A 15,000-nucleotide genomic window follows, 5' to 3' on the forward strand; every position below is an offset into this window, starting at 1 on the left:
CTCCAGCTGTCGTATAGGAAGAGTATATGGGTACACAGGAACACACAAGAGACAACAGGAACCTTCAAGATAAGTATGTAACTACTGTCTAGACCCATTTCACAGTGGCATGGGTATGTACCCAATACCCAGGTGGAGCTTTCTTTCACTGGGACAACATTTGGCTCAGGTTTGGGCATTAATCAGTTCATGGCTTTATAAAGCTCTACCCTGAGCGTAGAGCTTGTGCAACCATCGACTCTCATCACCACTGCTGTGATATCCGGAGGGTCTGGTGGAAGAGCAGTGGAGAGGAGAGAAGGGAGAGGAGAAGTAATTAAATGGAAATAATGAGAGATATGTTTTTTATGTGTAGGTTGGTGAGTGGACCTCGAAGGATGAGAAATACGGGAAGGTAAAACGTGAATGAGTAATATTGGGTGAAAGGGAGGCGGGAAAGTTACGAGAGAGAGAAAGAGAGAGAAAGAGAGAGTATTTGATTGGCTCCTCCTCCACGTACTACCTTCTCCACTACTACCTTCTACTTCCACTACTACCACTTCCTGCCTACATATACTCCCTCCTTCTCTCCTGTTCGTTAGTGGGACTTTGTAAATGGTTCAAGTCGGACCGAAACGTCGTCGTCTTCTTTGTGCGTGTTATTTGTGTATCGTTCCAGCCACGGTATTGTGCCTTTTTTGATATTTCTAGATTCTTATTTTTTCTGTTCAAATTGCACTGGCGAAGTTAGTCTCTAACTTCGCCAGTGCAATTTGAACAGAAAAAATAAGGCAGACACGGTGGTCCAGAACAGACATCACAGACATCACTAAATAGGCACATGGCTTCTGCCGAAAAGAAGAGGTCACGATGCTCCACGAACACGACGGAGGACTCGAATTTGGAAATGTGGGGCGCAATTCTAGCGAAGAAGTTGCGAGACCACTTCGTGTCATCAGAGGAAGAGGAAGATCCTGCTCACATTGTAGCAGATCTGACAGTTCCAACCATGGAGCCAGCGAATATGGAAACAGGGGAGGGAATAAACACCCCATCCCCCGAGAACCAAGAAGGATGGATCAATGTGGACAACAACAAGAAGTGCCGTCCGTCCAAGGAGCAGGCAAACCAGCTCAACCGACCTGGCAAATTCAAGGTGAAATCTTACGGGGAGCACAGAACCCACTATGGTGTGGTTACAAGCCTGGAATCACGACACAACCTGAGGTTCAAGATATGGTTCAACCTGAGGGGAGAACCAATACTGACTCCTCTCAACAAGGAAATGTGCACCACTTTGAAGAAAGTCATGGAGACAGACCGCTCCTTCACCCTGGAGGAACTGGACTCTCGGCAGAAGATCACCAAGGGTATAGTGATGCGATACCCGCTGATGATTCTCATCGAGGCAACAGCAGCTCAACCCAATGTGGTGTCAGCTCAGCGTCCCAAGGCAAAGACGGCAGGCAACGCACCAACCCGGTAGGTCCTCATACAGCATGTAGGACCGCTGCCATCCCAGCTGGACCTCGGTTCTTGGGGCAGGTACAACGTCAGCACCTTCACGGCAAAACCAGTTCGCTGTTGCGGTGTCTGCAGCCAGCGCCACCCTACCGAGGACTGCATCACCAAGTTGAAAAATGCATCGCCACCCACTCCACAATGCCCCGAGAGGCTCGCCAGAATTCAAGGAGCCTGGAAGACGTCAACAACTCGGCAGCAGGCTATAGCAGGTCATCACTCTCAGCAGACGATGGGTGCAGAGAACCCTGCCATACCGCAGACCTCTCATCAGGTCACCCAACTCACTGCCCAGGAATTCCCAACCCTCGAAACTTGAACCAGGCGTCATGGACAGGAGCCTCCTGCCCCGCTGCTTCAACGAAGAAACAAAAACAAAAGGAACAAGGGGCGTCAACAGGGAACATCTGGTCAACGTGATCAGGAGACGGCACCACACGAGCCCCCACCGGCCATAACACGAAAACGCAGACACTCCTTGCCCGGCAAAGCTGCTATGCAGGCTCCCCTGGCTATGTCTGCACCTCACCAGCAGATGCCGGCTACCCAACCTAGCATACAGCAACAGACCACGGTGCTCACAGTAAAGAAATCCAACCCGCAGCAGCTCCCACAGATCACAACAGCCCAGGTAATATCCACTGCTTCGAACCCAATGTCAACGCAGGCCCTCACCAGGGAGGATCTCGTAGCACTCATCAAGGCGTTCACGGATATTATTCGCAACACAATAAACTCCACGGAACAGCAGAGCGTGTTCCGGCAGATGGTCAGCACGCTCCTGAGGGTGTGCTTACTGACCGAGGAGACGGTGGATACCATGAATTTGCAGGCTCTCAGAGCGGGCAGGGCTCAGTCCCCAGCTCAGGAAATAACAGCGATGGAATAACTCCTGCACCAAATCACGCTCTCAAGGTCCTACAGTGGAACATTCAGGACCCGAGGGGCAAACAGCACCTCTTGCTGGAGGCAGTAATTCGGGATCGGGTTGACATCGTCTTGCTACAAGAAACTCTGACTGTCCCAGCTATATGCCCAAGACTCCCAGGTTTTGCTGGGTGTTTTCGGTACATGGATGCAGGCGTTCACTGAAGAAGCACAGCTGCATTCGTATCAGATGCAATACCTCACGAGGTTATAGCCAACCCTGTGGACTGTGGGGAGGATGTCGAGGCACAGGCCAACCTTGTACACGTACCTGGGGCGCCCATTACCATCTATAACATCTAAAAGAACCCAAGATACACTCTCGACATTGCACGGCTCCTCGCGCTAGCACGCACTGAGTGTATTATTGTGGGTGGAGACTTCAACGCACATCACCCAATGCTGCACACTCACTCAGCAACCAGTTCTGCAACGATATTCCAAAGGCAAAATTGCTAAACAATGGAGACCCCACACACCTGTTGGGTGACTGCCTCGACCGTACCTTCGGGACAAGACAACTCGCAGCGGGAACCACATGGAAAACTCATCCTAACCATACTAAGGGTTCAAACCCCACCCGTGGTATGGTTTGCTTGCAATCGTATCATTACGATTTCGTGAGTCATGTAAACTCATCCTAACCTTGTCAGTGACCACTTTTCAGTGATCACCACCTTCAACATCAACAGGCCCCCCACAGTTGTGGTGCCTCCTATATGGGATTTAAAGAGGGCCAACTGGAAGGTGTTCCAGTATTATCTTCATGACTGGTGGTCCATATATACTCTATCCGAAGACTCTGATACAGCTGAATAGGAACTAATCACTGTTCTCATCCAGGCAGCAGAGTGCGCAATTCCAAAGAAGTCCGCAGGACGCACTCACAAAAGAGACTGGTGGTTCTATAACGATGAGGTGCGGGAGCAGAACCACCGCATCAACTCTTTTAGGAAGCTATACAGGCGTAACTCTACAGCAGAGAACAGTAATACTCCGAGAGCCATTGTGCATCATGTCAGAGTAAAAACTGAGAAATGGCTGGAGTGGTGCTCAAAATTTGGGCATCACACAATCTTATCTGAGATATGGGGCAAGCTTAACATCGCAACTAGCAAAAGGAAGTCGAGACCACCAGCACACCCTATCTCATCCCATGAAGCTGAGAAACTGGTGGAGCTCTTCACTTCCAGGGGAGCCTCCACTCAGCTCCCACAGGACATCCGGAATATACAGACAGATCTTCTGCCAAGCGCCAGTTAACGATACAAGCTGCATGTGAGTCTGAATACCTCACGGACTTGGAACTCCGACGTGCCATTAAGAACACAGGTGACACTGCTCCGGGCATAGATGGAGTCACATACTCCATGATTGCACGGGCTGGTAAGAGTGGATGGGAGGCCATACTAGACGTCATAAACAAGTCATGGAGGGCCGGGACACTCCCAGCAGCTTGGCAGAAGGCTACCATTGTACCAATTTCAAAGCCCAAGGACCCAGGCAGTATGAGACCCATATCGCTGACCAGCTGTTTAGCCAAGACTGCTGAGAGGATGGTGCTAAACCGCCTCCTATGGAAGCTTGGACCGCCTCATCATCACATATTTGGCTTCACCAAAGGAGTGGGTACAGCAGAGTGCATAACCATCCTACTAAGCCAGATTAGTAACAGGAAACCTAGTATCGTCGTCTACCTCGACCTCGAGAAGGCATTTGAGCTAGCCAGCCCCACAGCAATTCTAGCAATACTAGCTCGGAAGGGGATCAAAGGACGCCTCCTGGCCAGGATAGAGTCCTACCTCAGGGACAGGCAGGCCTGTGTCAGCTTTCAGGGACACTACTCTTGCTTTAAAACCCTGGAAAACGGCACGCCAAAAGGAGATGTGTTCAGTCCTACCCTGTTTAACGTCCTTATGCAGGAACTTGTGAGCCTTCCCTTTCATAGTGGAACGCAGCTCCTCAGCTATGCTGATAATCTTGCGCTCGTAGTGACTGGGAAAGGCTATTTGGAGCGACAGGCCCAGAAAGCTTTGGACCTAATAACGCAGTCTTGCAAGGAACTAGGCCTCAAGATCTCCGCCGAGAAATCTCTTGCAATGATGTTCAAGGGACCAGATCCTGTGAATAGATTACATATTCAGAATATAGAACTTGAGAGGACCGGCTCCTACCTGTACTTGGGAATCTACATTAGATAAAAAGCCGACCTTTCAGAAACAGGCCGAGTATGTCAGGTCACGTGCTCTACTCAGACTCAACGCCATGAGAGCCATGACGAGGCACCGTGAAGGGGCGAGCAAAGAAGAACATCACTTGTACTATATATATATATATATATATATATATATATATATATATATATATATATATATATATATATATATATATATATATATATATACATATACATATATATATATATATATATATATATATATATATATATATATATATATATATATATATATATATATATATATATATATATATATATATATATATATATATATATATATATATATATATATATATATATATATATATATATATATATATATATATATATATATATATATATATATATATATATATATATATATATTTATGTATATATATATATATATATTTATTTTTTTTTTATTATCACACCGGCCGATTCCCACCAAGGCAGGGTGGCCCGAAAAAGAAAAACTTTCACCATCATTCACTCCATCACTGTCTTGCCAGAAGGGTGCTTTACACTACAGTTTTTAAACTGCAACATTAACACCCCTCCTTCAGAGTGCAGGCACTGTACTTCCCATCTCCAGGACTCAAGTCCGGCCTGCCGGTTTCCCTGAATCCCTTCATAAATGTTACTTTGCTCACACTCCAACAGCACGTCAAGTATTAAAAACCATTTGTCTCCATTCACTCCTATCAAACACGCTCACGCATGCCTGCTGGAAGTCCAAGCCCCTCGCACACAAAACCTCCTTTACCCCCTCCCTCCAACCCTTCCTAGGCCGACCCCTACCCCGCCTTCCTTCCACTACAGACTGATACACTCTTGAAGTCATTCTGTTTTGCTCCATTCTCTCTACATGTCCGAACCACCTCAACAACCCTTCCTCAGCCCTCTGGACAACAGTTTTGGTAATCCCGCACCTCCTCCTAACTTCCAAACTACGAATTCTCTGCATTATATTCACACCACACATTGCCCTCAGACATGACATCTCCACTGCCTCCAGCCTTCTCCTCGCTGCAACATTCATCACCCACGCTTCACACCCATATAAGAGCGTTGGTAAAACTATACTCTCATACATTCCCCTCTTTGCCTCCAAGGACAAAGTTCTTTGTCTCCACAGACTCCTAAGTGCACCACTCACTCTTTTCCCTCATCAATTCTATGATTCACCTCATCTTTCATAGACCCATCCGCTGACACGTCCACTCCCAAATATCTGAATACGTTCACCTCCTCCATACTCTCTCCCTCCAATCTGATATTCAATCTTTCATCACCTAATCTTTTTGTTATCCTCATAACCTTACTCTTTCCTGTATTCACCTTTAATTTTCTTCTTTTGCACACCCTACCAAATTCATCCACCAATCTCTGCAACTTCTCTTCAGAATCTCCCAAGAGCACAGTGTCATCAGCAAAGAGCAGCTGTGACAACTCCCACTTTGTGTGTGATTCTTTATCTTTTAACTCCACGCCTCTTGCCAAGACCCTCGCATTTACTTCTCTTACAACCCCATCTATAAATATATTAAACAACCACGGTGACATCACACATCCTTGTCTAAGGCCTACTTTTACTGGGAAAAAATTTCCCTCTTTCCTACATACTCTAACTTGAGCCTCACTATCCTCGTAAAAACTCTTCACTGCTTTCAGTAACCTACCTCCTACACCATACACTTGCAACATCTGCCACATTGCCCCCCTATCCACCCTGTCATACGCCTTTTCCAAATCCATAAATGCCACAAAGACCTCTTTAGCCTTATCTAAATACTGTTCACTTATATGTTTCACTGTAAACACCTGGTCCACACACCCCCTACCTTTCCTAAAGCCTCCTTGTTCATCTGCTATCCTATTCTCCGTCTTACTCTTAATTCTTTCAATTATAACTCTACCATACACTTTACCAGGTACACTCAACAGACTTATCCCCCTATAATTTTTGCACTCTCTTTTATCCCCTTTGCCTTTATACAAAGGAACTATGCATGCTCTCTGCCAATCCCTAGGTACCTTACCCTCTTCCATACATTTATTAAATAATTGCACCAACCCCTCCAAAACTATATCCCCACCTGGTTTTAACATTTCTATCTTTATCCCATCAATCCCGGCTGCCTTACCCCCTTTCATTTTACCTACTGCATCACGAACTTCCCCCACACTCACAACTGGCTCTTCCTCACTCCTACAAGATGTTATTCCTCCTTGCCCTATACACGAAATCACAGCTTCCCTATCTTCATCAACATTTAACAATTCCTCAAAATATTCCTTCCATCTTCCCAATACCTCTAACTCTCCATTTAATAACTCTCCTCTCCTATTTTTAACTGACAAATCCATTTGTTCTCTAGGCTTTCTTAACTTGTTAATCTCACTCCAAAACTTTTTCTTATTTTCAACAAAATTTGTTGATAACATCTCACCCACTCTCTCATTTGCTCTCTTTTTACATTGCTTCACCACTCTCTTAACTTCTCTCTTTTTCTCCATATACTCTTCCCTCCTTGCATCACTTCTACTTTGTAAAAACTTCTCATATGCTAACTTTTTCTCCCTTACTACTCTCTTTACATCATCATTCCACCAATCGCTCCTCTTCCCTCCTGCACCCACTTTCCTGTAACCACAAACTTCTGCTGAACACTCTAACACTACATTTTTAAACCTACCCCATACCTCTTCGACCCCATTGCCTATGCTCTCATTAGCCCATCTATCCTCCAATAGCTGTTTATATCTTACCCTAACTGCCTCCTCTTTTAGTTTATAAACCTTCACCTCTCTCTTCCCTGATGCTTCTATTCTCCTTGTATCCCATCTACCTTTTACTCTCAGTGTAGCTACAACTAGAAAGTGATCTGATATATCTGTGGCCCCTCTATAAACATGTACATCCTGAAGTCTACTCAACAGTCTTTTATCTACCAATACATAATCCAACAAACTACTGTCATTTCGCCCTACATCATATCGTGTATATGTATATATATATATGTATATATATATATATGTATATATATATATATATATATATATATATATATATATATATAAATATATATATATATATGTATATATATATATATATAAATATATATATATATATATATATATATATATATATATATATATATATATATATATATATATATATATATATATATATATATATATATATATATATATATACAAGCTGTGCGCTCGCTCATTGACTACGGTGCACCGGCGTTGGCTCATCTCTTCCCGCAGAGCAGGCAAAGGGTGAAGGTCGTACAAAACCAGGCGATAAGAACTATGCTTGGGCCCCCATCTAGACCAGCACAGTATGTCTCAGATCTGAGGCCCGGCATCCTTCCCTGGCTGACAGAATAACATACATAAACGCCTGCATAGTAGCCACGATTCTGCACCGGCAGCAAGGTACCCCACTAAGGAGACGGATATTGAAAACCATGACACAAGATCCAACTTTCTTCACGGACTACTCCTGGATTCGTTCGTTTTGTGCTGCTGGGTGGAAGCTGCTGCCTATACAACTATTCCTTGAGAAGAGTTGTGACCTTCCTGTTGCTGGGTATCATCCACCACCTCCCTGGCGCCCAGATCCGGCCGATGTTTGCGTTATGCAACTACCTACCTGTAAGCGTCTCTGCAGTCATGATACCCTCAGCAATCAATCTGAGACAAACATGGCAATGGCAGAGGGACGCTCAGGTGCAGTGTATTTCATAGATCGTTCTGTCGACCCTGACAGGAAGAGAGCAGCAGATGGACTGTACCACAATGGTCACACACAAGGCTGGCGACTCCTTGACCACTGCACGATCCTTCAAGCTGAGTTGGTGGCGATTCAACAGGCATTGTCACATGCCCTACGACACCGACTCCGACCTGTCATACATGTTGACTCCACCTCTGCAATCAACGCCCTCTCCCATCCCCAACCACAGGACAATGTTCACCTCATCACATCGATTCTGAGCATAGTGACAGCCTTAGAAGTTCAGGGTAACAGATCGACATTAAACTAAAACCCCAGCCATGCTGGCATCCGGGGAAATGAGGCGGCAGATGATGCAGCCAAGGCAACCACAGATTATCCACATGTTGGGATTACTGTCCCCATTAGCTTATGCCAGACCAAACTGGTGGCCGCCAGAGCAATGAAACTTATGGGGGAGGTCCTAGGTGATACCCCATCTCAAAAGTGGTAGCAAGCAGCGACTCAGGGAGAACCCCCTCCATATGATAGAAGCTGGTCCAGAGCGCAGTGTACCGCCATCCATCGGCTTCGTTTGGGCTTTGGCACAGCCAAGATGATGGTAGACAAGGCAAAGGAGGGGATGTGCCAGCACTGCCAGCACGTTGTCCAGCGCCCCCTAATACACTTAATACACTATCTCCTGGAGTGCCAAACTACTGAGACACTCCGCAGGCAACTACCATTGATGTCCCCTCCCGAAGAAGACCCAAAGATGACTACGGCTACACTACTGTACCATGGAGTCAACGAATCAGACAAACTGTTGCCCGTGATAACGATATATCCTCCTCCTCGCTAGTGTCCACAGTTAGGAGTGCATACGGTGTTGTCGCTTATGAGACGCATCAGATGAACTGACCAGAACAGTGCTTGATCAGCATACGTTGCAACATTGCAGAAACCTTTCTCCCTCGGGAGCCAGAGACGGGTCAACGCAAGATTAAGACCCGTGCCAGGACTCCGGTCTTGGCAAACATTATACATACGGACATCCTGTTCGTTAATGTGACTTTGTAAATGGTCCAAGTCGGACCGAAACGTTGTCGTAAGCTCCACTATTCTATGTGCGGGTTATTGGTGTATCGTTCCAGCCACGGTATTGTGCCTTTTTTGTTATTTCTAGATTCTTATTTTTTCTGTTCAAATTGCAGTGGCGAAGTTAGAGACTAACTTCGCCAGTGCAATTTGAACAGAAAAAAATAAGAATCTAAAAATATAAAAAAGGCACAATACCGTGGCTGGAACGAAACACAAATAACCCACACATAGAAGAGTGGAGCTTACGACAACGTTTCGGTCCGACTTGGACCATTTACAGTATATATAGGCAGAAGGTGGTAGTGGTAGTAGTGGAGGTAGAAGGTAGTAGTGGGGAAGGTAGTATAGTGGAGGAGGGGCCAGTCAAATAGTAAGAAAGAGGAGCACTGCAAGGGAGCTGGTGCCCACAGAGGGTAAGAGCAAGAACACACAGGGATGGGGGTAAGACAACTCAGAAGAAAGACAACTCAAGGGAGATAAAGAAAAGAAGAAAGGGGAAGAGGGAGAAGAAGAAAAATGAATCAGGTAAGTCACGGGTGTTCTGAAGTTTGGAGCATTTTACAATGAAGTGGGAGAGGAAGGCATCTACAGAGACGAAGCCAGGACTAGGATTCATACAAGGAAAGTTGTGTATAAGGGAGGATGCAACCAGACGGCGACTGTTAAAGTTGGAAGTAGGGAAGACAGTTTTAGCAGAAGACAAGCCAATAGGATGGCTGTGATCTCTGACGTGACAGAAAAGAGCATTGTTAGTGTCAGCAAGCCTAACACTACTTTTGTGCTCCCTAAGTCTGTAAGAAAGAGATCGGCCAGTTTCCCCAAACTACTGAAGAGAACAGGAGGAACAAGAAATAGAGTAGACACCAGGAGTAGCTATAGAGGGAAGAGAGGTATGAACGAGATTAGTGCGAAGAGTGTTAGTCTGGCGGAAAGTAAGTTTGATGTCTAAGGAACGGAGAGAGTTGTTGAGATTAGAAAGACCGGAAATGTAGGGAAGGCAGAGGACAGAGGAGTTCCCAGGAGTAGAGTTTGGGAGAGAAGAAATTACGTTTAGCACGTGAGAGGGCAGAGTCTATGACATGAAAAGGGTAGCCAAGACAGGAAAATGAATTATGAAGAGTGAAAATTTCGCACAAGGAAAGAGAGAGATAAGAACACTCTTCTTGACAGAAGAAGCATGATAAGAAAAGTAGTGAATGTACATGCCACTGTGCATAGGTTTCGGTAAACGGAAAAGTAAAAACCTGTATCTGAGCGGTGGACATGAACATCAAGAAAAAGAAGCAAGGAATTAGATTCCCATTCAGCTTTAAACTTAATGGAAGGGGCAAGATTATTAAGAGCATCAAGAAAAGGTTGGAAGAGACTGGAGTCATGAGGCCACAGAGCAAAGATGTCATCAACATAGCGGAGCCAGAGTGAAGGTCGCACATCGATAGTAGGAAGAAGAACAGTCTCGAAGTATTCCATGTAAAGATTAGCAAGGACAAGAGAGAGAGGAGAGCCCATAGCCACACCGAAGGTTTGAGAATAATATTTCCCTTGGAAGGAAAAGGAATTAGAGTCCACACAGAGGCAGATAAGATCAAGAAAAACATCAGTAGGTATAGGGAGATGAAGTAACTCATCACTGGCCTTCTCTCTAAGAAAATCAAGGACATTATCAAGAGTAACATTGGTGAAGAGGGACTCAACATCAAGACTAAGCATCTTACAGGTCGGGAGAGAGCGAACCCGTTCAATGAAGTCTTGAGAGTGACGGAGGTGGGAAGGAGAAAAAGTACCAAGAAAGGAAGTGAGGATTTTGGCCAGCCAAGAAGCAAGTGAATATGAGACAGAACCTCTAGAAGGTATAATAGGACGTAGAGGAATATCAGGTTTATGAGTTTCGGGAAGACCATAGAAATATGGCAGAGAGGGACAGATGACACGATAACGTTGAACAAGGTCGAAGTCAGGTTTACGTCGTCGTAAGCTCCTCCCTTCTATGTGCGTGTTATTTGTGTAAGAATCTAGAAAGACAGGGAGAGATTAATGACGTGGAAGAGATAGATAACGCTAAAAATTGATTACTATTAAGAAACGAATGAGAATAATGAGAGAAATCATCAATGAAAATGAGAAAGATGAGAAGGTAATAGAAGACCGAGATCTAAAAGGCGAGGAAGGATGAGAAAAAATAGGAAGGAAAATGAGAGAGAGAGAGAGAGGAAGGGAAGTGGAAAAGTGAGAGAGACGAACAGAAAAAAGGCAGAAAAGATAGTGGGAGAGAGAGAGAGAGAGAGAGCAAGGGATAGAGAGAAAGAGGAAAGTGAGCTGAAGAAAGAGAGCTTCACTCTTAATGTCAGCAAAAATTGAACTTAAGGAGCAGTGCCGAATTTCTCGTTGTGGATACAAGAAGGTACCAACCTACCCACGTACCAACCTACCCACGTACCAACCTACCCACGTACCAACCTACCCACGTACCAACCTACCCATGTACCATCCGACCTACGTACCAACCTACCCACTAACCCTCCTACCCACGTACCAACCTACCCTCGTACCATCCTACCTACGTACCAACCTACCCACGTACGATCCTACCCACGTACCAACTTACCCATGAACCAACGTACCCACGTACCAACCTACCCACCTACCAACCTACCCACGTACCAACCTACCCACGTACCAACCTACCCACGTAAAAACACGAAAATTCTGCCTTAATACGTCTGAAAAGTGCACACACACACACACACACACACACACACACACACACACACACACACACACACACACACACTCACACACACACACACACACACACACATACACATACACACACACACACACACACACACACACACACACACACACACACACACACACACACACACACACACACACACACACACACACACACACACACATACACATACACACACACACACACACACACACATACCTTAGTAAGGAATCGTTCAAGACACTGTACACCGTGTATGTCAGGCCCATACTGGAGTATGCAGCACCTGTTTGGAACCCGCACTTGATAAAGCACGTCAAGAAACTAGAGAAAGTACAAAGGTTTGCCACAAGGTTAGTTCCAGAGCTAAGGGGAATGTCCTATGAAGAAAGATTAAGGGAAATCGGCCTGACGACACTGGAGGACAGGAGGGTCAGGGGAGACATGATAACGACATATAAAATACTGCGTGGAATAGATAAGGTGGACAAAGACAGGATGTTCCAGGGAGGGGACACAGAAACAAGAGGCCACAATTGGAAGTTGAAGACACAAATGAGTCAGAGAGATATTAGGAAGTATTTCTTTAGTCATAGAGTTGTAAGGCAGTGGAATAGCCTAGAAAATGACGTAGTGGAGGCAGGAACCATACACAGTTTTAAGACGAGGTTTGATAAAGCTCATGGAGCGGGGAGAGAGAGGGCCCAGTAGCAACCGGTGAAGAGGCGGGGCCAGGAGCTAAGACTCGACCCCTGCAACCACAAATAGGTGAGTACAAACAAATAGGTGAGTACACATACACATGCACACACACACACACACACACACACACACACACACACACACACACACACACACATACACACACACACACACACACACATACACACACACACACTCACACACACACACACACACACACACACACACACACACACACACACACACACACACACACACACACACACACACACACACACACACACACACACACACACACACACACACACATACACGGCGGGAACCATACATAGTTTTAAGGCGAGGTATGATAAAGCTCATGTAGCAGGGAGAGAGAGGACCTAGTAGCAATCAGTGAAGAGGCGGGGCCAGGAGCTATGACTCGACCCCTGCAACCACAAATAGGTGAGTACAAATAGGTGAGTACACACGCACACACACACACACACACACACACACACACACACACACACACACACACACACACACACACACACACACATACACACACTATTTGTGCTCGTGAAGCCAATAACGAGCCTCCACAATATTCACTAACAACCTAATTACCCGTGTGAGGCGAGAGACAGGTGGCGGTGGGCGAGACGTTTTAATTCCTGCCGAGCGTGGAGCGAGACGTTGCAATACCCACCTTGAGAGAAAATACAGCATCGCCTCTGCAACTTTCTCAATCTTCGATTCACCTCAAAGACGCTGTATATAATCCCGTGACAGGATGAAGTTTCTCCCTTTCCGGCCAGATGGGCACTGCTGAAGATGTATCGTAGGCACTGTGCCACGCCACTGCCTCTCTTGAAGTGTTCTGGATGTCTTGCGGGTCTAACTCCCTGGAATTCTTCTGGCTTTCTTGCAGTTTTTATTTTGTTGTGATGCTCTGTGTAATTCGCTTTGGCATTTCGCTGTTGCCTTGGAACGTCTTTTTCTTTAATATTCTTTAGAGTTCCAGTGTGTGACGTTTCTGTGTGTGTGAAGTTCCAGTGTGTGTGAAGTTCCAGTGTGTGTGAAGTTCCAGAAGTAGATGTATATCGTTGTCAACCGTTGCTTAGTTCCACGAACAGCCAGGTAGTTCTAACAACCGTCAGTCAGTACCACCAGCTTCCATATATTTCCAGCATCCACCATTCAGTACCACTACCACCACCAGCTACCATATAGTTTGATCATCGACCATCAAGCACCATGACTAATCATTTCCCCCCCCCCCCAGAAAGGCTACACATTTCTACTTTTGCAACCATTAGTAAATTTGTACACAAACTCTTCATCATCAACTTTTCAGTTATTTCAAATAATAACATTTCCCTGTTTTTTAAATTAGATACGGAAAGATCATCATCATTATTTATAGAATTAGGCACTTTTAGTCTAATTCATCTATCAAAAAATTCTTAATCATAGCGAAAACACTGAAATTTCATAAAAATTCTGAAATAGCAACGCCGTCAGCACCCACCTCGAAGTGTATGTAGTCCATGGGTATAAACTTCTTCAGTGTGAGTGTAGTGGTCGAGGTTTCGCTGAAGTAAACGTTGAAGCCTCGTCCGTCGCCACACCAGTAGCCATCAGTGTAAGGTCTCTCCCTCTCACTGATTTGCATCCAACCCTGAGGACACCCGCTGTTGTAGCTGAAGAAGTCGCCCAACCTGAAGGAGAGACAGAAGGGGAAAGTTGTTAGGCCACTTTTAGACGAAGTTGGTTCATATGTGTGAGGAGGTTTTCCAGGCTGAAGGAGACGCTGAAGAGAAAGTTGAGAGGTCAGTTTTAGACGAAGTTGGTTTATATAAGTCAGGAAGTCAACCAACCTGAAGCAGACGAAGAAGGGAAAGTTGGGAGGTCGCTTTTAGACGAGGTTAGTTAATAAGTCAGGAAGTTGTCTAGGCTGAAGGAGATGCAGAAGAGAAATCGAAGTTAGTTTAAAATTAAATTAAGTTACCTGCTAAAATAACATTTGGATTTCACCATATTATGAGAGTACTTGAGGACCAGAAAACTCAGACTCTGTTAGTAATTCACTATAGTCAAGATTTG

General features: G+C 45.2%; 1 protein-coding gene across 1 annotated transcript in view; it reads right to left on the reverse strand.

Annotated features, from left to right (window-relative positions):
- LOC128699146 (uncharacterized) overlaps positions 1 to 15,000 on the reverse strand; it is a 250,767-nt gene that overhangs the window by 7,200 nt on the left and 228,567 nt on the right. Inside the window, exon 3 of the mRNA XM_070090213.1 lies at positions 14,426 to 14,615. Coding sequence (XP_069946314.1) covers positions 14,426 to 14,615 — 190 coding nt within the window. The remainder of the gene's footprint in view (positions 1 to 14,425; positions 14,616 to 15,000) is intronic.

The sequence above is a fragment of the Cherax quadricarinatus genome, chromosome 31, assembly GCF_038502225.1.
Source record: "Cherax quadricarinatus isolate ZL_2023a chromosome 31, ASM3850222v1, whole genome shotgun sequence".
Classification (NCBI taxonomy): Eukaryota; Metazoa; Arthropoda; class Malacostraca; order Decapoda; family Parastacidae; genus Cherax; species Cherax quadricarinatus.